This window comes from Vigna unguiculata, chromosome 11, assembly GCF_037176805.1.
Source record: "Vigna unguiculata cultivar grain cowpea cultivar isolate G323 ecotype 2 chromosome 11, ASM3717680v1, whole genome shotgun sequence".
NCBI lineage: Eukaryota > Viridiplantae > Streptophyta > Magnoliopsida > Fabales > Fabaceae > Vigna > Vigna unguiculata.
Genome location: NC_140802.1, coordinates 38,859,627 through 38,883,247, shown reverse-complemented (window position 1 = coordinate 38,883,247; position 23,621 = coordinate 38,859,627). Strand labels below are relative to the sequence as shown.

Below are 23,621 nucleotides of genomic sequence, written 5' to 3'. Positions count from 1 at the left end.
TAATGCTACAGAGAAGCATGCCTGTTTATTCCTTTCAGTTTTTCACAAAGAATCATGCTCAGGGATTTTTTTTATACAAATAAAGACATATATAAAAATATATATAGTCGATAAATATATTATATAAGCTTGTAATGTAATTCGTTTATCTTAAATTTGACTTTAGTTTTTTATATGGTTTCTTTAAATTTAAATTGACTTAACTTTTTAAAACAATTAAAAGTGTTTTAGTGCTTTGATTCCACTAAAAACGTTATACAAAGTGAAAGAAAAAGGCTTACTTTTACTTTTAATTAAATTTATTTTAGTGATAAATACAATATTATTTTCTCACTTTATACACACCCTTTCACTAAACAGAAGTTAATTTAAATCTTAATGTTATAATGAGTACGTCTACAATATTAGTTAGCTTGGTATGTTCTTATGTATATTATTAATATCATCTGTTGCCTTAACAGCCATTTCACAACCTTTTTTCTTTTCCTTTTACACTCAGCCCACAACATTATGTTTGTCTTCGCTATATAATTTCATACCATATTCTTCAATTCTTTGCATGTTAAAATAATTCAAACTTATTCATTTTATTTAACTTGTTTATTTAAATAAATAAATTCGTATTTTAATTTTAAAAATTAGATCTGAATAGATTAATTTTAATTTCTGATGTATGTAATTTTTTACTTGCCCATTCAAAAATTAAATTTTATGAAAATAAACATAAGCTAATAAATAGAGAAGAGGAACAAAAAAGTGCAAAGAAAGGGTGAAAAAGGGGGAAACAAAGGAAGGATAAGATAGAAAAAAAGAGTGAAGATGACACAATCCACTTGAGAGAAACAAGTGTTGGCAATGTTATGATACACAATTTTGTTGTACCATATATGTCTTTTCAAAAACTTAGCTTGAACCACATGTTCAAAAGTCTTGCACTCCCAAATGGGAATTAGAAGCTGCCAAGAGTGCTGCTCCAATTCCAGAGCCATCATTAGAATACTCAACAACAATTGTATCAGATGCTTCATCTCCCAACAACTCCTTCGGTGTACTCTCCAACGAACTTCTGAATTCAGCATAGTTTTCAAACAATCCTCCATCCAGTGCTATTACTGATTTCTGTTTCTCCCCATCTTTTGTTGTGTCTCTTCCTATTTTCTTTAGGATGCCAGAAATACCAGCAGTAGAAAGACGCGCTCCCCGAGTAGCAACGATATCACAAACTTCAACTACAATCTTCCTTTGCACAAACAGAATACATGTTAAGGATACTGAGGTTGTGCACTTGAAAAGAAATGTATCAAGCTTGATTCAGAGACCTATCAAAATACCACAAAAATGCAAGGATCCAAGTATGTTTTATGTTCCCTATGTGATAGGAAGTACTAAGTTTGATAATACCATGTTAGATTTATGAGCTTCTATAAATATGATACCTTTATCATTTTTTACTTATCTTCATCTTAGACCTCTTAAAACTACAAGTGTGGTCATTCAACTGGTCAACCGTAGCACAGTTAACCCATGCAAGTGTGCTTGAGGATGTACTTATCCATGTAGACAAGCTGATTTTTCCTACAAATTTCTACATCCTGGACATGAAAGATGATGAAGGAAAGAGTTTGACCACTATTATCTTGGGAAGATCGTTCATGATGACAGTACATACCCAAATAGATGTGCATGCATGATCATTGACTATGGAGATAGGAGATGAAAATGTGCAGTTCAATGTGCTGGAAGCCATGAAACGTCCGACTAAAGACCATTCTTTGTTTTGTATTGATCTACTGAATGATGTAGTTAACAATTTTGTTTCCGGTTTTTTAGACGTTTTTTTCTAGTTTTTCTTCTTCTTTGGATTTCTTTTTTTCGAATATGTCGTACACGATTTTAGACGAAAAAGAAAACTGTAAAACAAGTGATATTGAGGACGCGATGTCACTAGATGATACCTTTGTGGCGTTTGAGTATGATGCTGAGGTGGCTGAAATTACCTTAGGCAGTAAATTGTTGCCATCTGTGCAATAACCACCCCCTTTGGAGTTGAAACCTTTACCATCCCATTTGAAATATGCTTATCTTGAGAAGGATAGGAAACTCCTTGTTATTGTATCTACCTTGCTCACTGACGATGATATGCTGGATGATGGCAGATATTTTTGGTATCAGTCCTTCTTTTTGCACACGCATAATACTTTTGGAAGAGGATGCTAAGCCAGTAAGGCAATCTCAGAGGAGACTGAATCCTTAGCTGATGGAGGTTGTGAAGAAGGAAGTCACTAAGTTGCTACAAGTAGGTATTATATATCCTTTTCTTGACAACACTTGGGTAAGTCCTGTACATGTGGTCCCCAAGAAATTTGGGATCACTGTGGTTAAGAACGAGAAGGACGAGTTGATTCCTACTCGAATTCAGAATAACTGGAGGGTCTACATTGATTATAGGAGGCAGGTCACCATGAAGGACTACTTTCCCTTATCATTCATGGACCAAATGTTAGACCGATTGGTAGGTAAGTTTCATTACTGCTTTCTTAATGGATTCTCTAGGTATTTTCAGATTTGTATAACCCAGAGGATCAACATAAGACCACTTTTACTTGTCCTTTCGGTACATATGCCTATAGGAAAATGCCATTTGGTATTTGCTATGTTCCTGAAACATTTCAACGATGTATGATGAATATTTTTATAGATTTATTGGAGCATTGTATTAAGGTTTTTATGGATGATTTTAGTGTATATGGTTCATCTTTTGATCTTTACTTGTCTAGTCTTGCGAAAGTATTGGAAATGTGTGAATAAACTAACCTTGTTTTAAATTTTGAAAAATGTCATTTTATGGTGGAACAAGGTATAGTTTTAGGTCACGTTGTTTCCAAGAATGGTATATTTGTAGATCCTGCTAAATTGATATTATTTCACAGTTACTGTAAGACCCGCGGAATTTAATTAATTAAATAAATAAATAATTAATAAATGCGGGTAGTGACAGCCTTTATGATATTAAATTTTGATTGGTATGACGTAGAAAAGCATTAGCTCAAATGGTTGAAAGTACTTTAATTGTGTGAGAGGACTTGAGTTCAAGTCCTATGTATGCCAATTATGTGTTATTTAATTGTTATTGTTTTAACATTATTATTGAACATGTTGACTGATGACATAATGATTGAATTGTATTAGTTAGCATGAAATATGAATTGGTTTGGTATTGATTTGGCATTGCATGGTTGTGGGTCCAAGTTTTGGAGAACTCAAATTAAACTTTACTTTTGCCATTTTGGGTTTTTGGTTTGAATGTGAAGAGTTGAAGGAACCCTAGATGAATGGGCAGCCTAGAAGTGGCTGAAAAATAGTCTATAATACAATTTATTTCATGAAATTCTGCATTTCTGGAAATTTTCCAGAAACCGCCTGGTGGGTGATGAACCACCGCCAGGCGACACATCTGTTTCGGGCTGGTTCTGGGTTCTTGGAGAAGAACTGCCTAGCGGCACATTCCCGGCCGCCAGGAGACACATAGAAAATCAACCAATTTTTCTGGGTTTGGATGAAGCGCTTGGCGGTAGCAAGTGACTCTCCAGGCAACGCGAGCTAAATTGGCTCGTTTTTGTTATTTCTGGGCTAAATCTGAGCGGGGGAAAAGTTAGCTGTGATCCTTAAAGGATGGTTCAATGTGTAGAGGTAGGTATATTAATGAAATGGAGGGAGAAATTAAATGGAACAGTGGCGAGATACTTTAGGGTTTAATGATTTGGGAATTTTGGCCTTTGGAATCGAATAGAGGTAATTTAATTGAGTAATTTTATTATTGAAATGGGCTAATCATTTTGTTGTGGTTGCTAAAAAGTTGGAAGGGTGCGGTTAATCTGCATTGGGGAAAACTTAGGAGAAAAGAGAAATGTAGGTGCGGGGGTTCTGGGAATTTGCCCAGAACTGTATGCACCGCCTGGCGGCACGAGTCTTGCCGCCAAGCGCCATATCAGAGTATTGGGTTCAGGTGTTTTCGTACATATTGGAAATGGGGGAATTAATCTGCATCATATGGAATGGGAACTTTGAGGAGTTTGGAATATAGGGGTGGTCGTCGAGGATAGATATGTGATACAAATATTATCAAATGATGATGGGAATAATTCTATATCATATTGAAATATAGGAATTGGACATAAACAGTGGCAGTTGGATGACTAATAAGATGTTTTAACTTAAGTGATAATGAATGAGTAAGTGGAAAAATGGTTCCTTGAGAGTATTTGGGAAAATTCTTGTTTATAGGAAAGGTAGATGGGACTATGGTGTGAGATAACAGTAACTTTTTGAATGCCAATGTGGGTAACTAGTTCCATAAGTCCATAAAATTGGTACACATTTGTGAGTGGTACATCTAGCCTTAATTTTTAGCTAATTGATAAGCATATGTATGAGGAAGTGGTGGAAGGGAATATTTTGGAGATGCAGTATAAGTGTTACAAGTACAAACGTTTGGATAAAGATCTGCAGGGCCTGCAGAAAACCAACAATGCAAAATCACTAGTATGTCGCTTGGTGGCGAGCTAGGTTCCACTGGGCGAAAACTTCAAAACAGAGAGGATTGGAAGCTTGTGACGCCTGACAACAGGGATAGCTCCTCCAGGCGATAGCTGCTCAATAGAGGGCTACTGGGACACGTGCGCCTGGTGGTGAGGGTCTTCCCGCCAAGCGAAACCTGCATCGTGACTGTTTTAGAGGCGTTACGCATCACCAGCCAGGGTCTGAGGCTAGCAGCGCCTGGCAGCACGTGTCCCTCGCTAGGCAATTTTGCTGCTGCAACCTTGGTTCTAAATGTCTGAGTGTGTGATCTACAACGCTTTTGGTGATGCTTCAAAGTTGGGATTGTTGGTGTTCCTTGAGTTGAGCTCGGAACGTGCCGAGCTCGGGATAGGGGTTAAGCACATGGCATTCCTCGAGTTGATCTCGAAATGGCATCCCTCAAGTTGAGCTCGGGATGGCGGATGAACACGAGAAACCCTTGAGTTGAGCTCAAGTTCGTGAGTGTTGCTGGTGTGAGTGTGCTAGTTGTGGCCAATACGGATGAGTCCAGATGGATTGCCCTCCTCAGCAGATAGCTGACGAGTTTGGTAGTCTTGGAACGTTGCGAACTATGTTCGTATTTGGGAACTCCACCTGGCGTTACGGTGTATGATCCGTAGTAATTGTTCCCGCACGTGCTCTATCGATTGTGGCTGATAGGTATGGCAGCAAGTCACATTGGGGTAATCACTAAATGAGGTAGAACACGAATGACCTGGTTGTGGCCAGGTGATATGGAATTCAAGGAGGGATTTTTATTTGGGGTGTTTGCATGAAATTTATAAGAGACTTATATTTATGTATAGGAATATAATTGTATGTTGATGCTATTAAGCTCACCCTATCTGCTTATGTTTGGCGATGATCGTCTGCGCGGTACACGTGAGCAGTTGATGCTGATGCAAATGGTGATGGTGAGGCTTAGCCACAGAGCGGGGAAAAGCTTGGGAGTTTTATGTATTTTCATGTTTTATGATTTTGGCATAAGTTGTAAACTCTTATGAGATATCTTTGGGTTATTCCACTTTTGTAATTATGGATTTTGGTTTTATCCTTTGAATTTATAAAAATTTAAATTTTCCGCACTTTTGGGAAATGATGTATTATTCATAAATGAGATGTCTTTATGATTTTATCTATTTTATTTACTTAAAATCCGTAAAATCCTGACGGGATGTTACAGTTACCTTACACCTCTTATGTGAAAAAGGTTCGATATTTCTTGGACATGCAAGGTTTTGCAAGAGGTTTATCCAGGACTTTAGCAAAATAGTTAATCCTCTCTCCAACTTGTTGCAAAGGGATGTCCCATTTGACTTTAGAGAGGGGTCCAAAGATGCTTTTAATATTTTGAAAAATGCGCTCACCACCATTCCTATCATCCAGCCACCTGACTGAACATTTCCATTCGAGTTTATGTGTGATGCACCAAACTTTGCAATGGGAGTGGTGCTTGCAAAAGGAGATGGGAAGCTACCACATGTGATATATTATGCTTCCAAGACACTAGACATAGCGCATGCTAACTACATCGCAACTGAGAAGGAATTATTAGTTCTTGTTTGCCTTGGACAAATTTAAATCGTATATACTTGGTTCCAAGGTAATTATTTACACTGATCATGCTGCATTGAAATTCCTTCTGAATAAAGCAGATTCCAAGGCAAAGTTAATTAGATGGATGCTACTGCTCCAAGAATTTGACATTGAAATTCGAGACAAAAGTGAGACACATAACTTAGTAGCTGACCATCTTAGTAGGATTGAAAAGGAAGAAGATGACAGTCTTATCCAAGATAACTTTCCTGATGAAGTCCTCCTAGCTTTAACTTATGTTAAATGTATGTTTCCTGAATCTTGGTTTGCTGATATTGTTAACTATTTTGTTGTTTGTGCTATTCCTCTTTCCTTCTCCAAGTCTGAAAGAACCAAGTTGAAAAGTGTGGCAAAGCACTATGTATGGGAAGATCCAATCTTATGGCGCATTGGTAGTGACCAAGTCATAAGGAAGTGTGCTCCAGATAACAAGATACCTAATGTGCTAGAGTTCTGTCATTCGTCTCCTTGTGGTGGACAATATGGCACACAAAGGACAAGTAGAAAGGTGTTGGATTGTGGTTTGTATTGGCCTACCTTTTTTAAGGATGCAAGGAGGGTGTATGTGAACAATGTCAGAGAGTAGCTAGATCCATTACTAACATGCATGAGACACTTCAACAACCCAAATTATTTTGTGAGGTATTTGATATTTGGGGTATTGACTTTATGGGTCCTTTTCGTTCTTCTTCTGGGTTTACTTATATTTTGCTTGTTGTAGACTATATCTCCAAATGGGTGGAAGCCATAGCTACAAGGACTATTGATGCTCGAGTTGTCATGAGTTTTGTCAGGTCTAACATTTTCTATAGGTTTATGATACCACGAGCTATCATCAATAACCATGAAACTCATTTTTGTAATAAGTTGCTTGAGAACATGTTGAAGAAATATGGGGTGACACATCACGTTGCTACACCATATCACCCCAGACTAATGGACAAGCAGAGATATCTAATAGAGAGATTAGAAAGATACTAAAGAAAATAGTGAAGCCAAACAAAAAGGATTGGGCCATAAGATTGGATGATTCACTTTGGGCACATAGGACAACTTATAAAGAACCTATAGGTATGTCACCTTTTAGTGTTTTTTTTTTTGGAAAGGCTTGACATCTACCTGTAGAGATTGAGCATCGGGCCTATTGGGCCGTGAAAGCTTATAACTTGGACTTGGAAGAAGCAGGAAAATAATGAAAACTTCAGTTGCAAGAATTAGAGGAGATTAGGCTTGTGGCCTATGAAAAATCAAAGTTCTACAAAGAGAAGACCAAACAATTTCATGACCAAAATCTTGCTCCTAGGAAGGACTTTAAGGTAAGCCAAAATGTTTACTATATAAGTCTAGGTTAGGTCACATGAGTGGTAAGTTACGCTCTAAATGGGAAGGGTCATTTATTGTTATAGAAGTATTTCCTTATGGAGAAGTGGAGATCAAGGAAGAATATTCAAATAACACTTTTAAAGTTAATGAACATCGTTTTCGGATATTCAATGAAAATCAAGATATGTTGAATAAGATGATTGATGGGATGAACTTGACTTCTCCTGCATACCTTCCGCCTTGAGGAGGTAAGTACCCTTCATACTTTTTCTTTACATTTTATATATATTGAATACATTGAAACATTTTATTTTGTTCCTCCTTTTTCTAATTTTGTTTTCTGTTTGTTTTGTTTTTCTTTTGAAAAAAATCTGTGATTTCTTTTTGAGAAAATTGTGAAATTATTAACTTTCTAGTGAAACTTTTAAACAATATGTCTCATAAGAAATTCAGCAAAAATATTTCCTTGCTTTCAATAGAACATATTTGCATGGATTTTAGGATTTGGTTTAGTAACTGGGATGATCATAATGTTGGAAAAAATAAAAGTCATGTACTATGAGTGGATTATTTCTATGATTTACTAATTGAGTTGATTTGAGAATTTCTGAAATAAATATTTTGTGAAATAGTTTTGACCTTGTGAGTTTTGGACTTTATTGTAAAGGATGGACTATCATGTGTCATTTTTATTTTTCTTGAGTGACTTACTCGTGTTTTGTTTATAATCAAATATTTAACTTGATTCTTTTGTTGTGCAACTTAGGTGAATATGTATAGTTTGATATGACTAAGACATTTCTTGTTTTTAGCTACTTGGCCAAATAAGTTAATCTTGATATTGATTCATTGGTAACTCCTTTAAGCTTTAAACTTCTTTTTTTTTTTTAAATCCATTATAAATTCTTAAAAAGAAAAGACAATATTTTTCCTTACCTTAAAAAGAAAAAAGGAACTAATGAATTATGATAGGATTGGTTGTGGAATAAAGTGTGTGGATAAGTATCTCACTCATAAATTAAAAAAAAAGTGACAAAAAAATGATGAAAGAATTTTGAAAAAATATAGACAAATGATTGTTTTGTAAATTTTTCTTTTGTTAAATACGAGAATGGAGACATGATAAGAAACATTGCTTTAAAATTACTATCAATAGTTTCAATCACATCGATCAAAATTAAATTCATATAAAAAATATATTTCATTGCGTTAGTTTGACTAACACTAAACCGTTTTAATTAAAAATAATTTAAAAACTAGTAATAAGTACACCTGGATTCAACAAACACTACTTAGAAATAATCTTAAAAAATTGATACAATAAATTATTGTCCATAGTTTTAGTTCGGTTTGCACATCTGAGACACAAATATGATGTTATTAATTAATTAGCATCTAGTTTTACTTTTAAACTGATATCTATTTTTTTAATGTAAAATTTGATTTATTTCATCCTCATGAAATTAACTATCTTCACCACTTTTAGTTAAATTAATTAAAAATAAATAAATCTAATTATAATTATAATTATTGTTATTATTATTTAACTTATTATTCAAACGATTTAAATTTTACTATCATCCTAAGCACGCCCATAATTGAAACACCCTTTTACACTCATCCAATCAAAATAACTGAGGTCATAAAATATTAACAAACTACGATTTATGTGATTTGTGATTAGAGAAGGGGTAAAAGTGTTTTACATGCAGACATTTCAAAAATTATTAAATAATTTCAAATTTTTCACTCTCATTTTTTTTAATGTAATTTAGTATGATATATTAATTCTTTTAAAAAAATAGTAACACATTAATCAATAATTTACACTAGATTATATAAAAATAAAAAATGAGAGTAGAAAATAAGGATGTAATATTATTCTGCATACATTATTTCGTGAGAAAAGGGCTTCTAGAAATAAAATAGCTTCCAAAAAAGTTAATTCTTGTAATGAATTCTTTGCTGTTGCTATCTAAAATAGAAATTACGAATGAGAAGTATATTTTGACCCAATCGTTTCGATGTGGGTTTAAACTTTTCAGGTTTCAAATTGAGATTTGGTTTGAATTCAACCTAATCACTGTGACATCAATGGCTGCAATGTCGGTTTACAGAAACCAAATTAAATTAACAAAGCACAAAAGTTAATCGGTGCTATTGCTATATACAATGTTATCCAACTTTGATTTTTCTCTCATCTTACTTTCTTTTTCTTACATTCTTTTTAACACCATTTTTTTATTTTCTTTGTCACATCACAATACTCATTATTTTGTATTATTGTGTTGCAACTTTTTTCTTTCTTTCACTCTTCTGGATGCTAATCACCTTTGAAAATATGAGAGACTGAACTAAGTAACACGTGGTAGCCAAAGAAAATTAAGTTTAGAAATTGTGATAAACACGGCATTTGAGTCCACATCATGTGGGCCTCTTGTGGTGGGGTGTGGGCCTCACAATGATAGACTAGACACCATTTTCCATTGAGACCTAATAAAATTTAAATTTTAGGTTTATGAAAAAAAAAACATGTGATTCAATTTTAGGTTTGAGTCTTCATCTAATCTTTAAAATTTTCCTAAGTTTAAGGGATTATTATTTTTCAAATTAGAGGATAAAACTATATTTTTTTAGAAAAATGTAGATATATAAAACACAGTTAAGTCTCTTTTTTATTTTTTTCAATTCACTGATTTGTTTTTTTGTGTAGAACTTGCACATGAAAGACATGCATGCATGCTTTATACGATGGTTGTTAAAAATGGAAAAAAGGAATGGAAACAATTAACAATGGAGACTTTGGGGGACGCCGTAGGCTGAAATAATCCAATAGACCATTTATGCATTACATTTTAGTAACATATGCTCAAATTAACAAACTTCTTTTACATGTTAAGTTCTCACTGCATACGGATGCTAAAGGGACTTTTTGGTTTCTCAATTTGTTAAAATTTGGTAAATCAAGTTAGGGCTTTTAACCTTTTAAAATATGGTTAAATATTTTTTAGTTTCTGAATTTTAATGCGAAATTGAAATTTGTTATTGTAGAATTTTGATATATTTTGGTTTCTGAACTTTGAAAATGAATTGATATACTTCTTTTAATTCAATTATCTTATTTCTTTTTTAGTATAATGCGTTTCATACTAGCATTTGACTTACATGTATCATTTGACGTGTTTCAGTTTCAATGTTAGCTGGAAAACGTGTTTGACATGTCAAAGAAATTAACCTAATTGAGTTAAAAGGACTATGTTCATTCATTTTTAAAGTATGGAGATAAAAATGTATAAAAGTTTTTTATAGTGACAAATTTCAATTTCGCATCAAAATTCGGGGATCAAAATCATATTTAACTCTTTAAACTACTATGAATGGGGACGAGATGAACTAATCTACCTTTTTTTTAAAATTAAAAATAAAAATAATTTAAAAAGTAATTTTTTTATATTACACTACAAAGATAAAATTATAATAATATTGTAATTTAAATCATTAATATTTATAAATTAAATTATAATTATAACACAAAAATTTAATATAAAAATATAATAATTATTTTAATTAAAAATTTAAAAATACTTATACAATTAAATATGTTTCTAATATTAATATATATATATATATATATATATATATATATTATCATCAAAATTGATTATGTTAATTATACCAACGAAACAAATCATCCATATTAACAACTTCAATTTTAATAAAAAGTATTTGATTCATTTCAATAAATTTAACGGAAATGATCAAATTGCATTAATTTTTCACAAATCAAAATCAAATTGTATCAATTTTCATAAATTCAAACTAAAAAAAATTAGAGAAACAACTTGAAGTTTTTAAACAAAAACAATAAAATGAGTAATTATATTTTGTATTTTTAATTTGTCGCTCTAACTTTATTTTATCTTAATTTGACTCATGTTTACATACATATTTTCACAACAACAAAAACAATCAGTATTATTAAACTTTAAGTCCTTAATAAATTTAGTTATTTTAAATTAAACCCTATTACAAATTTTCATTTCATTATGATCTAAAATATTTATATGTTTTATTAATTCACTATTATATGTGACTGTTTGATTATACAATTTCAAATACAATATCATAGTTTTGAATAAGAAATCATAACTTTTTTTTTTTTGTAAAATAGGACATCATTTTATCTTTTTAATTAAACACTAAACTAAAAATTTAAAATAAAACACTAAATATGAAAATGTTGAATTACCCACATATAATTACCCATGGAAAAAAAGTTAATCTGTAAAGTTTTGTTATTTACATATTACTCATTGATTTTATTAATATTAATAAAAAAATAAAAAATAAGCAAAGCTATATAGTTGCATAATAAACTTATCTACCATGGAAAAGAAAATCCATAAATAAACTAATTAATTCATGGGTAAAAAAAAATTAATTAAAAACAAAAATGTCAATATGTTTCCCCCAAAATTCATCACACGTCCTGAAAATTTTCTAAACCTTTCCTCCAAACTCTTTCCTCCAATCTTTCAAAATCTCTCAAAACCTTCAAATCTTCTAAAACCTCTAATGATCTCAAGTGAAATATGATGGTGAGCCAAATTTGTGAAAAATTTGTCATGTCGTCACTTTAGGTCGAGGCAAAGATGAACCTCACATAAAGGATGAACTGCACGAACCACAAAAGAACCTCAAATGAAATTTGTTGTTAACGAACCTCAACCATGTCGTTGATGTTGGGACGAACTTCAATAACGAAGGATTGTTGTTGTTGGTACGAACTTTGGTGACGAAGGATTACTACTGCGGCGATGTGAGTGTTCCTAGACAAGCAAAACAAAGGACTAGCAATACTCAATGACGAAGTTAAACCCTAAATTCTCAAATTTAGTAGTGTTAAATTGTAAAATAAAATAAAATTATATTTTTAATAAAAAATTATATTATGATAAGTTACACACAGAGTATTTTTGTAGGTAATAATTTTTAAAATAATTTTTATATATTTTTTGTATTATATTTATTTTCTACGCCAAATTGTGTAGGTAAAGTTTCATAAAATAAATTACTTATGAAATTTTCGTATGTAATTGATTTTTTTGTTACCTACGAACTCTTACTTTATCTATGACCTTTTTTTCGTAGATAAAATGAAATTATCTACGAAAATTATTTCGTAGATAATTCTCATATTTCTTGTAGTGTCAGTCCTTGTGAACCTGTCACGCCGTCAAGCTCTCGTGTCGTCCAATCAGGAAAAACACCTTCCAGCTCTCACATCGTCCAACTCTGTTCTTGTTGTCGTCAATCTCTCGTGTCATCTAGTCTTTGCATCAAGAACCCTTCACGTTGCGAGTCCTAATGTCGTTAAGACCTCTTTTTGACAAAAGTTACCAATGGAAGGTGGTCGTATGTATTACCCACAAAATTTAAGTGGTTGGTAATTACCCGCAGACTGTGGTCCATATGTATTACCCACAACGTGACATTTTTCACGAACCAGAAATCCATTAAAATTTACTTATGCCACCATTACACACGGATTTAAAGTCATCGATAATCCGTAAGTAATTTGTAATTACCACCAAAGATGGTTATTTCTTTATATATGTAGTTGTATTATTATTATTATTATTATTATTATTATTATTATTATTATTATTATTATTATTATTATAGTTAAACACACATTTTACATTTATTTACTACGAGATCATATCTCAATTACTTGCACTTTTTATTTGTTTTGTTGTTCATTTTATCTTTACATCAGTGTAATTATTTTAATTAAAAAAATAGTTACTAAAATTATTAAAATGATAAAATGGACAAATAGTTTTTATTATGAATAATTATTTTAATGTAACAAATAATAATTAAGAGGATAAAATTGTATGAACAAAAGAGAAAAAAATGTGCATCTCTTTGTATATGCAGTTATTGTATTATTATTATTTTTATTACTACGACATATTATTATAATGGTATTATTATTATTATTATTTTTTATCATTATAAGTGTATTTTTTTAATTATAAAAAATGTTATTATACTAAATACTTTTGCTAAATAGAGTTTTAATCTTTTAAAATTTTTAAAATTTAAAATGTAAAATTTATATTAATATTATTATTAGTACTTTTAATGGTTAAATAAATATAATAACAATTATATAATTATTCTAAAAATATTTAAACAAAAAAAAATTTCGTACGGATCATAGACTATTATAATTATTTCGTAAAATAAATTAAATGTACTATATTGTGATATCAATTTTATTTATTATATTTAAAACTAAAATTATTATTGCATCACTTAAATTTACTATTTCATTACTTTAATAACAATATTTATAATAATATAACTTAATTTTCATAATATTTTATTATATAATATTTTCACTATTTTATTATTTTAATATACAAAATAAATAAAAAATACGTCTCATGCGTATGCACGTGTCAATATACTAGTTTGTTATCAAATATTTAACTTTCTTATCTCTATCCAATATGAGATTTAGCCAAATACAATATCAATGAGACATTATTTTAATCTACATATAAAATATTAACTTACCTCTCACTCAAAATCATAAGATAACAAGTTTATGAGTTTTATTTATTATTAGGTATTTAACTATTTCTTCTTCTTTTTTTTTTTTACTTTTAATCAACGTGGGAGTTAAACTTAATTCTCAACAAGTAAGTATGTGTATTTTTAATGTATAGATAGTTTACATAATATTTTACATCATTGTTTTTTAACTAATAGTTATATAGTCATTTATCTATATTATTATATAAAAAGGATTATCCATTTTGGTGTACAAATTTATTTTTTAATTTTATCCTTAAATATACGTTTTAAGTGTTTTTTTTTAATTTAACAATGTTTTCAAATTTAATCATTTTCTAATATTAAAATAACTGTTTATAATAAAAAACTTTACCTACGAATTAAACAAAAATATCTACAATAAAATTATAAAAAATATTTATATCTATCTATACTATTATACAAAGAAGATTCTCCATTTCTGTATGTACATTCTTTTTTCAATTTTTCCTTTAAATATATGTTTTAAGTGATTTTCTTTTTAATTTAAGGATTTTTTGAAATTTAATCATTTTCTAAAACTAAACTAAGTTTTGATAATAAAAAAATTAGATAAGAAATAAATAAAATTATCTACAACAAAATTGTAAAAGTTTTTTTATTTATTTATAATTATGCTGAAAATTTTGTTACTCTGTTATTATAACAAAAATGAACAAAACAGATATGTTTTCTCTTGTTATTTTAAGAAGAGATGTCTACCATATGTTTTATTTAGAGTTCTCAAACTGAGTTGGAATTTGCGAGCTAATCCGACGGGTTGAGTTGGGTTGGAAATTTTTTACAAATTTTAATATGAGTTAATTTTTTACCCGACCCACCTAGAATTCGGTTCATCCGAGTTGAACTTGTGGCGAGTCAGATTGGCTCACCAACCCGCAAGTAAAGGGTCACATGTTTTATCTTAAGTTGAGTTTTTCATTTTGGTCATGTTAGGTTATTTTTCTTTAGCAAACACATAGATAATTTGTATTTTTATAATTTTGGTTTGTTTGGATTGTATCAAAGTTTATTTAGATTTTAATTAGAATTAGAATTTATTTTGACTAAAAAATATTGTATTTTTTTTAATTAAGTGAGTCCGTGAGCCAACTCGTTTAACCCACCGACCCGTGGTGGACCGGACTGGATTCAATTTGTTTTGGCTCGTTAATAAGTGAGTCAGGTTTGGTTAACTTACTAAGTGATCAATCTATGGTTGGTCAAGTCGAACTAGGCCGAATTACCTGTTTTTACAACATCAGTTTTATTTATCGATAGTAATTTTTTATACTAATAATAAATAAACAAGTATATAATGAATAAAATATCATTTTATTTATTTAATTGCAATACATTCGCATTACAAATATTTTATATTGTCCTTTTCAGATTAAATTGTCTTATAATTGAAAATTTTATAACTATTATTGGTTAATATGTATTAAAATTAAATTTTCTTTTTAAATATGATGAAACTAATCTATTCATGATGGATATTATTAAAATCATAGAATATCTATGACAAATTAATTAAAGTAAATAGAAAGAAAATAAATGAATTTAATTATATTTTTTAAGAGAGAAGAAAGTACAATAATATTTAAAGCTATGAGATAGTATAATAATTTGTGTGTTTATGCATGTTTTTGATAAACAACACATATTTGGGAAAAAAAATAAATAAATCACGTTGATGTGTTGAAATATAACAAAAAATAATAATATGAATATTACATTCAGGTGAGAGTAAGAAGATGCACATGAATTTCATATTCAATTGATAGATGTCAAGAGAATGAAAAAAGTAAAATAAAGTCAAAATAGAGACGCTATTCATTGCAGAATGAAGTGTTAACAAACATGATAAAAGAATAAAAAATATAATGAAGATAAACATACACCTTATAATAGAGAAACTAATATGTCTCTTTTGTGATTAGGTAAAAATAATATAACTTAAATAAAATGATTTAAATTGTTACACTATTATAAAACTTATTAAACATTAATCTTGAATGTTATGAACAAAAATAATGGGGTTTACTTTCTCTTTTCTCTTTGATTGAATGAATAAGAATTTAGGATTTATTGAATACTTAGTTTGTTAATTTAGCCTTATATATATATATATATATATATATATATATATATATATATATATATATATATTATATTTAAAATGAGGAGATACAAATGTGTTTGATCTAATATAATAAATTCATTTAATAGATTATTATAGGTGATTTTAGTTTCAGTATTTTTTTATTTTTTCTTGCGTGTTGCATTATAACTCCACAAAACAATATAAGTTATATTAATTACTTTAATTTTTATAAGTGAAATATACTAAATTTTTAAAAGTAAAAGATACTGATGTTTAATATTATAAAAATAATTTAAAATATATTTTAGTTTACCATTCTCTTCGGTTAGTTATTAATTGTAATTGAATTTTATTAAAAAAATTAAAAAAAATGGTTAAAAGTCAGTTAACAACAATTATATCATAAGAAGTAAAATAGGAATGTGAAATATCTAATTTTCAATTAATATCTTATTATATAATAACTTATTATCACATTCTTTTATATTTCTAAGATATTATAATAATAATAATAATAATAATAATAATTTATTATCTAATATTTTCAAAATATTATGATATAATAATTGATTATATAATATTTTCATAATATAATACTTTATTATCTTCAAGTAATTACTCTCTTTAATATTTCTATTTACTTGTGATCTAAGAAGTCATGCATACATACTATCATAGGAAGTATAATAATTATTTGTGACCTAAGAAGCCCATACATACATGCTATTACAAGAAGTATACATGCTATTACAAGAAATATGATAATCTCATAACTACTAAGTAGTTAACCTAACAAAATATCTCTTGATTTCACAACCAAATGGAGATCATGCATATGTAATCATTATAAAAAGTTGAAGTAGGAGAAATGCAAAATTTGTGTCTTTAACAAGAAAGAAACTTACAACAAAAACATCATGCCCATCATGTCCTACCCAACATACATCACTCTTTTACCTTAAAAAAACAGACTTCTCAACAAGAAATCAATAAGATAAAACAACAACCAAGAACACAAGATCACATAAAGATTGTGAACTATTAAACTACCTTAGCATTAAAAGGTAACTACTTTCATCATCTTAAATATTATATAAAAAGCTTCAAACCATAACTGAAAACAGGGCAACCATTCAATTCAACGTTTGCAAAATGCATCTCAAGATCATTGAAACCAAAGGCTGTTCTTGAAACAAATTTCTTTGCTTTGATAAAGCATTTGTTTTAGATAAAGCACTTAGAAAATGGTTTTGGCAACGTTTATTTCAGCCCTACTGCTAGCTGCATTAGCCTCCAAAATCGTTAGACATTGGCTTATGAGAAAGTCTCTTTCTTCTCACATGACCAACGGGCTTCCTCCAGGCCCACCAAGGTGGCCCATTGTTGGTAACCTCCTCCAATTGGGCCAACTTCCACATAGAGACTTAGCATCTTTTTGTGAGAAATATGGACCCTTGGTGTACCTAAAATTGGGCAACATTGATGCCATCACCACCAATGATCCTAAGATTATACATGAAATTCTTGTTTCCCAAGATGATGTTTTTGCCTCTCGACCACAAACTCTTGCAGCAGTTCATTTAGCATATGGGTGTGGTGATGTTGCATTGGCCCCTTTGGGCCCACATTGGAAGCGCATGAGAAGAATTTGCATGGAACATTTGTTAACAACAAAGAGACTTGAGTCCTTCTCAAAACACCGTTCGGAGGAAGCCCAACACCTTGTCAAGGATGTTTTGGGCCGGGCCCAAGGTGGGAGACCTATTAACTTGAGGGAGGTTTTGGGTGCTTTCTCAATGAACAATGTGACTAGAATGTTGTTGGGCAAACAATATTTTGGGTCCAAATCTTCAGGCCCACAAGAGGCTATGGAGTTCATGCATATAACCCATGAGTTGTTTTGGTTATTGGGTGTGATATATTTGGGTGACTACTTGCCAATGTGGAGGTGGTTTGATCCTTATGGTTGTGAAAAGAAAATGAGGGAAGTGGAAAAAAGAGTGGATGATTTCCATTCCAAGATTATTGAAGAGCATAGAAAGGCAAGGGAATATAAGGTGAGAAGAGAAGAAAGTGATGGAGATATGGATTTTGTTGATGTTTTACTATCTTTACCGGGTGAAGATGGAAAAGAGCACATGGATGATGTAGAAATCAAAGCCTTGATTCAGGTATGATCATTTTTTATTCAATGAATTTTTCTCCTTTTATGCTTATAAATTGAATAAATTATATAATCTTTCTAGCTATATTTTCAATTACAAATTGAATAAATTAAATAAATCATAATGATTGGGAAAATTGTTTAGGACATGATAGCTGCAGCAACAGACACTTCAGCGGTAACAAACGAATGGGCCATGGCAGAGGTAATCAAACACCCACACATTCTTCAAAAGGTCCAACAAGAACTGGACTCAGTGGTTGGCCCAAATAGAATGGTCTTAGAATCAGATTTGCCACACCTCAATTACCTACGTTGCGTCGTACGTGAAACCTTCCGCATGCACCCGGCTGGGCCGTTCCTGATTCCGCATGAGTCTCTCCGCGCCACCACCATCAACGGCTACCACATCCCGGCCAAGACACGTGTGTTCATCAACACCCATGGACTGGGCCGCAACACGGAGATTTGGGACAACGTGGGGGAGTTCAGGCCCGAGAGACACTGGCCCAGTAACGGAGGTAGGGTTGAGATTAGTCATGGCGTTGACTTCAAGATTTTGCCTTTCAGTGCTGGAAAACGCAAGTGCCCTGGTGCACCGCTTGGGGTGAATTTGGTTTTGATGGCTTTGGCCACACTCTTTCACTGCTTTGAGTGGACCCCACCGGAGGGTTTGAACCCTCAAGACATTGATACTACAGAAGTTTATGGAATGACTATGCCCAAGGCTAATCCTTTGTTTGCTGTTGCTGTTCCAAGGTTGTCAAAGGATTTGTATGGATGATGTAAGAAATTATTTTATTAGGTTAAAGTTGGAATGAATAATTTTAATGAAAAGAAGATTGTTTTTTTATTTTATTTTATTTAGACTTGTAATTGTTGTAACTTTGTTTTTTATATTTTTATATTATCTTGAGAGCAAGAAAACTGGCTTCAATGACGACGGATGAGATGCACACACATGCTTCAACCTTTAAGCCACACACCAGCCTCCCACGGTGAAGAGGAAGAAAGTGAGGGAAAGTTAGGATTAAATAATATATAGGTATAATTACTCATTTAGTATCCCAATTTTTTTTAGTTAAGTTCAATTTGGTTCCCGTGTACATTTGGTTTGTTCAATTTAATACTCTAATTATCTAAAAAGATTCAAGTTGGTTTTCTCTGTTAGGTTGGAGTTAGCATCATGTCAAACCATAAAATTATTTATTTTTTTAAAAAGAAAAATTAATTTTTTAAACAAAATTTAATTGTTTTTTTTTTTAATTTTAAAATTGTCACATGTCAATTTACTATCGTTAGACGAGACACGGCCACGACAAAGGAAAGCAAAGCAGCACTGCACTTGTTTCTAAAACATTGAAATTTACAAAAGAAATAAAATGAAAAAGTTAATTAAAAATTGAATTTTATTGGGGTTCCTTAAAAAAACCCCGTACTTAATTGGGGCTTTTAAAACCTCTAGTACATTAGATTTTTCTGGAGATTATTATAACCCCAACTAACTAACCCTTGTTAAAATTAAATATTTTTGTAGTGCATAAAGGGAGACTTATTCTTATTTTTTAATTTTTTTTAATCTAATGATTTTAACAGCAATCGAATTAATTAAAAGAAATTGAAAGATAAAAATGAAAAAAAAAATCGTTTAAAAGAATTTTAAAATAACTTAATCCATCCTTTTTATTATGTTATTCGATCAACTTTAGCTAATTGGTCAACTTATCCCTTCTTGATTAAGACAGATGAAGCATGTCCACTCACCTTATTATTCTTGTTAGAGCATCTAGTAAAGTTTAAATAAGTTATTTAATTTAACTTTTTAGATTTTATAATATTACATAAGTTTAAGTACCAAATACAAAAACCATTACATTGGTGAAATTGGTAAGATGAATAACTTAAATTTGTGACTCCTACAATTGAATTTATAAATTAATACTTTTTAAAAGTTATTATCTCCTCAATTTCTCTCCTTCAAACTCTTAAAATATTTCTTTTATTTTGTTTTAAAAAGATTTTAAACAATGCTGTTTGTAGTATAAGCAATATACACCAATCATAATTTTGGTTAAACAATATTCTTCAACTTAAAATAATCTTTTTAAACAGTAATATTAAAGATAATCTTATAAGTACAATTTATTTAACACACTTATCGAAATCTAATTGGATTAGTTACTATTTTATTGATTAAATATTCAATCTTGTAATTTTGTTTCCACATTTTTACCCAATTAAACCTAAAATTTTATAATAAATAAATATGTGTATAAACTTAACTAATTTAATTTACGCATCATGATAATTTATAATCAACAGAAAATAAAAAATTATGAATTTAATGACGTTATTTGTAGTACAAATTTATACTGTTGCAGTTTTTGAAAACTGAAAGTATTATTAACATAGAGAGAAATTCAATAAAATAAATAAATAATATTGGATTTAATCATTAAAAATGTTTATAATCTCGGAATTTTTAAAAGGTTAAAAAGAACAATAAAAATATTAAAAGAGAAATAATGAAGGAGCATTATTTTAGCGTGAATTTAACTCCCCACCACCGAAATTGAGAAATTTCGTGACGTTGCTGGTTTGAATCAGAAGCAGGCAATGCAGCAGAGTATTAGAAAAAGTTGACCAAACAAACAAACGGCCATTGGGAAAACGACACGTGGCAATGCATGATGCACATTGCACACTTGAAAGATTCATTCATGCATCTAAATTCAATTCAAAACCCACAAAATAAAGTAGTCGATGCAGTTACTACACACACAAATTAAGGTTTGACCATCCAACACAACATTGACAAACAAAAAGTAGTGATGATGAACATATATGACCATGACTGGTAAAACCAAAGAAAAAATGAGCCATGCTTTTGCACATTCTCATCATCATCATCATCACTTTATCGTTATAATCTGTATAATATATATAAACCTTCTCATACCTTAATATTTATTCAACACCAATCTCTTACCAAAAGAAGCAACTCCTTTTCCTGTTCTGCAGAACCATCATTCAGTTCTGAACAACTTTTAATGGCAGAAGTTGAAATCCCTCAGTATTTTGTTTGTCCCATTTCGTTTCAGATCATGGAAGACCCTGTGACTACAGTGACAGGGATTACATATGACAGAGAAAGCATTGAAGAGTGGTTGCGTAAGGCCAAGGATTGTGTCTGTCCTGTTACCAAACAATCACTTCCAAGAAGCTCTCAATACTTAACCCCTAACCACACGCTTCGAAGGCTTATCCAAGCTTGGTGTTCAGCAAACACAGCCAATGGTGTTGATCCAATTCCAACCCCGAAAACCCCTTTAAGCATGATCCAAGTTCAGAAACTCGTGAAGGGTCTTGATGCTCCTCATTCTTTTGGAACATCGTTGGAGAAGTTGCATGCTTTGGCTGCACAAAGCCAGAGGAACAGAACCTGCATGGCTGAGGCTGGTGTAGCCAAGGCCATGGTGAAACTGATTAACAACAATTTCAAAGATGGAAATACAAAAACCAGTTCCGTGGAAGAAGCTTTGAGAATTGTTCATCTGCTTTGGAACAACAACCACAGCAGCATGAAACCACTAGTTGGTGAGAGCTTGGACTTCATCAACTCGTTGACTTGGGTTTTGAAGCTTCATTTGGATGACAGCAACATCAAGATGGTGAACGAAGCAATGCCCCTTGTGAAGTTGACAATCGAGGTTGCTGATTCAACCCTTTTGGGAAATTTAAGCCTTGACTTCTTCAAGGAAATGGTGAGGGTATTGAAGAAAAGAGCACTATCTCAGCAAACTATAAAATCTGCTTTGCATGTTCTTGTACAAACCTGCGTTTTGGGTAGAAACAGAACGAGGATCGTTGAAGCAGGTGCAGTGGCAGAAGTCATAGAGCTTGAGCTTGAGAAGCCGGAGAAGAACATGACAGAGCTCATATTCAACCTTTTGGCTCATCTGTGTTGTTGTGCTGAGGGAAGAGAACAGTTTCTAAGACATGCTGCGGGCATTGCAGTGGTTTCAAAGAGGGTTTTGAGGGTTTCTGCTCTCACGGACGATAGAGCAATTCATGTGTTTTCAGTGATTGCTAAGTTTTCAGCATCGAACGAGGTTGTTCTAGAGATGTTAAGGGTTGGAGCTGTGTCAAAGCTTTGCATGGTGATGCAAGCAGATTGTGCTGGTTATTTGAAAGAGAAAGCAAGAGACATCCTTAGGTTGCACTCCAAAGTTTGGAACAATTCTCCTTGTATACAACTGTATTTGTTTACTAGACACCAACGGTGATCAAAATTGAACACCGATGTCGTTTACATGAAAATGTTATTATATGATCCAAAATCGTTAGTCTCCACAACATGTAACTTGTAGTTGAGTATTATTAACGTTTTTATAAATTAAAAACCTAGATTACATGTTATGTGAAGATTAATTAGAAGCATGAACATTAGTAGTGAGGAATCATGTACATAAACTTTGGAGAAATTCTAGTAGATTAATCCTGAAGTTGAGAAAAAAGAAAAGGTGAGCAAATCCAAATAGTACAAAAAAATTATTTTTCTTAGAACATGAAAACCTAGCTAGGTAAAGAGTTTATCATTCGGATTGAGCATAAACGAATGAAGTGTGTAATTTGAAGAGAAGAAACTTATCTTTTATTTCAGATGAAAAAATCTTAGGTAGCTTAAAGATCAAGATTACCATACTTGGTAAATGAAAATATGATGTTGACATTAAGAAATGTATATATTGTTAAGTGTTATTTCATTGATGTGTATAGAAGTTTTGTATAATGGATGAGAAGGACACACGGAGAAATATGGGAAGACAAATTACATTTCCACACTTTCTTAAATAAAACATCCACTTGATAACTTTATTTTAATAATATCATAATATATAAATAATTCAATTTAAAAATAAAAAATATAATTAAAATATTAATATAATTAGTTAGCAAATACTTTATTCATTATTATACACTGTCAACTCACCAATGTTTTCTTATAGAAAATTACTAAATATAGAGTTAAAAAAATTGGGGAATACGTGACTTGATTTTTCTACTCCTTACTTTTCTGTTTATTTATTTATAAGAATTATAGAGATTAAATGTCATATAAATAATTGGATCTATGGCTCTTTTTTTTTTTTTAATAATACACAGTGGCGGATCTTGCCCAATAATATTGGGGGAGCCAAAAAATATACTCAAATTTTATATTTTTAATTATTGTCACTATACAAT

At 30.9% G+C, this 23,621-nt stretch overlaps 1 protein-coding gene, 1 long non-coding RNA gene and 1 pseudogene across 2 annotated transcripts; all 3 read left to right on the top strand.

The window, feature by feature from the left end:
- The first annotated feature begins 907 nt into the window (after window positions 1-907).
- On the top strand, window positions 908-2,941 carry LOC114170387 (uncharacterized). Its single transcript, XR_014986100.1, has 3 exons — window positions 908-1,048; window positions 1,165-1,352; window positions 1,468-2,941. It is a non-coding gene; the product is annotated as an uncharacterized LOC114170387 (long non-coding RNA).
- Window positions 2,942-17,454: 14,513 nt separating this feature from the next.
- LOC114170386 (cytochrome P450 703A2-like) lies at window positions 17,455-19,158 on the top strand. Its single transcript, XM_028055865.2, has 2 exons — window positions 17,455-18,381; window positions 18,520-19,158. Exons 1-2 carry the CDS (start codon window positions 17,455-17,457, stop codon window positions 19,156-19,158), a joined length of 1,566 nt encoding a protein of 521 aa, XP_027911666.1.
- A 2,080-nt stretch (window positions 19,159-21,238) lies between these two features.
- On the top strand, window positions 21,239-22,714 carry LOC114170028 (E3 ubiquitin-protein ligase PUB23 pseudogene; annotated as a pseudogene).
- Window positions 22,715-23,621: the final 907 nt, after the last annotated feature.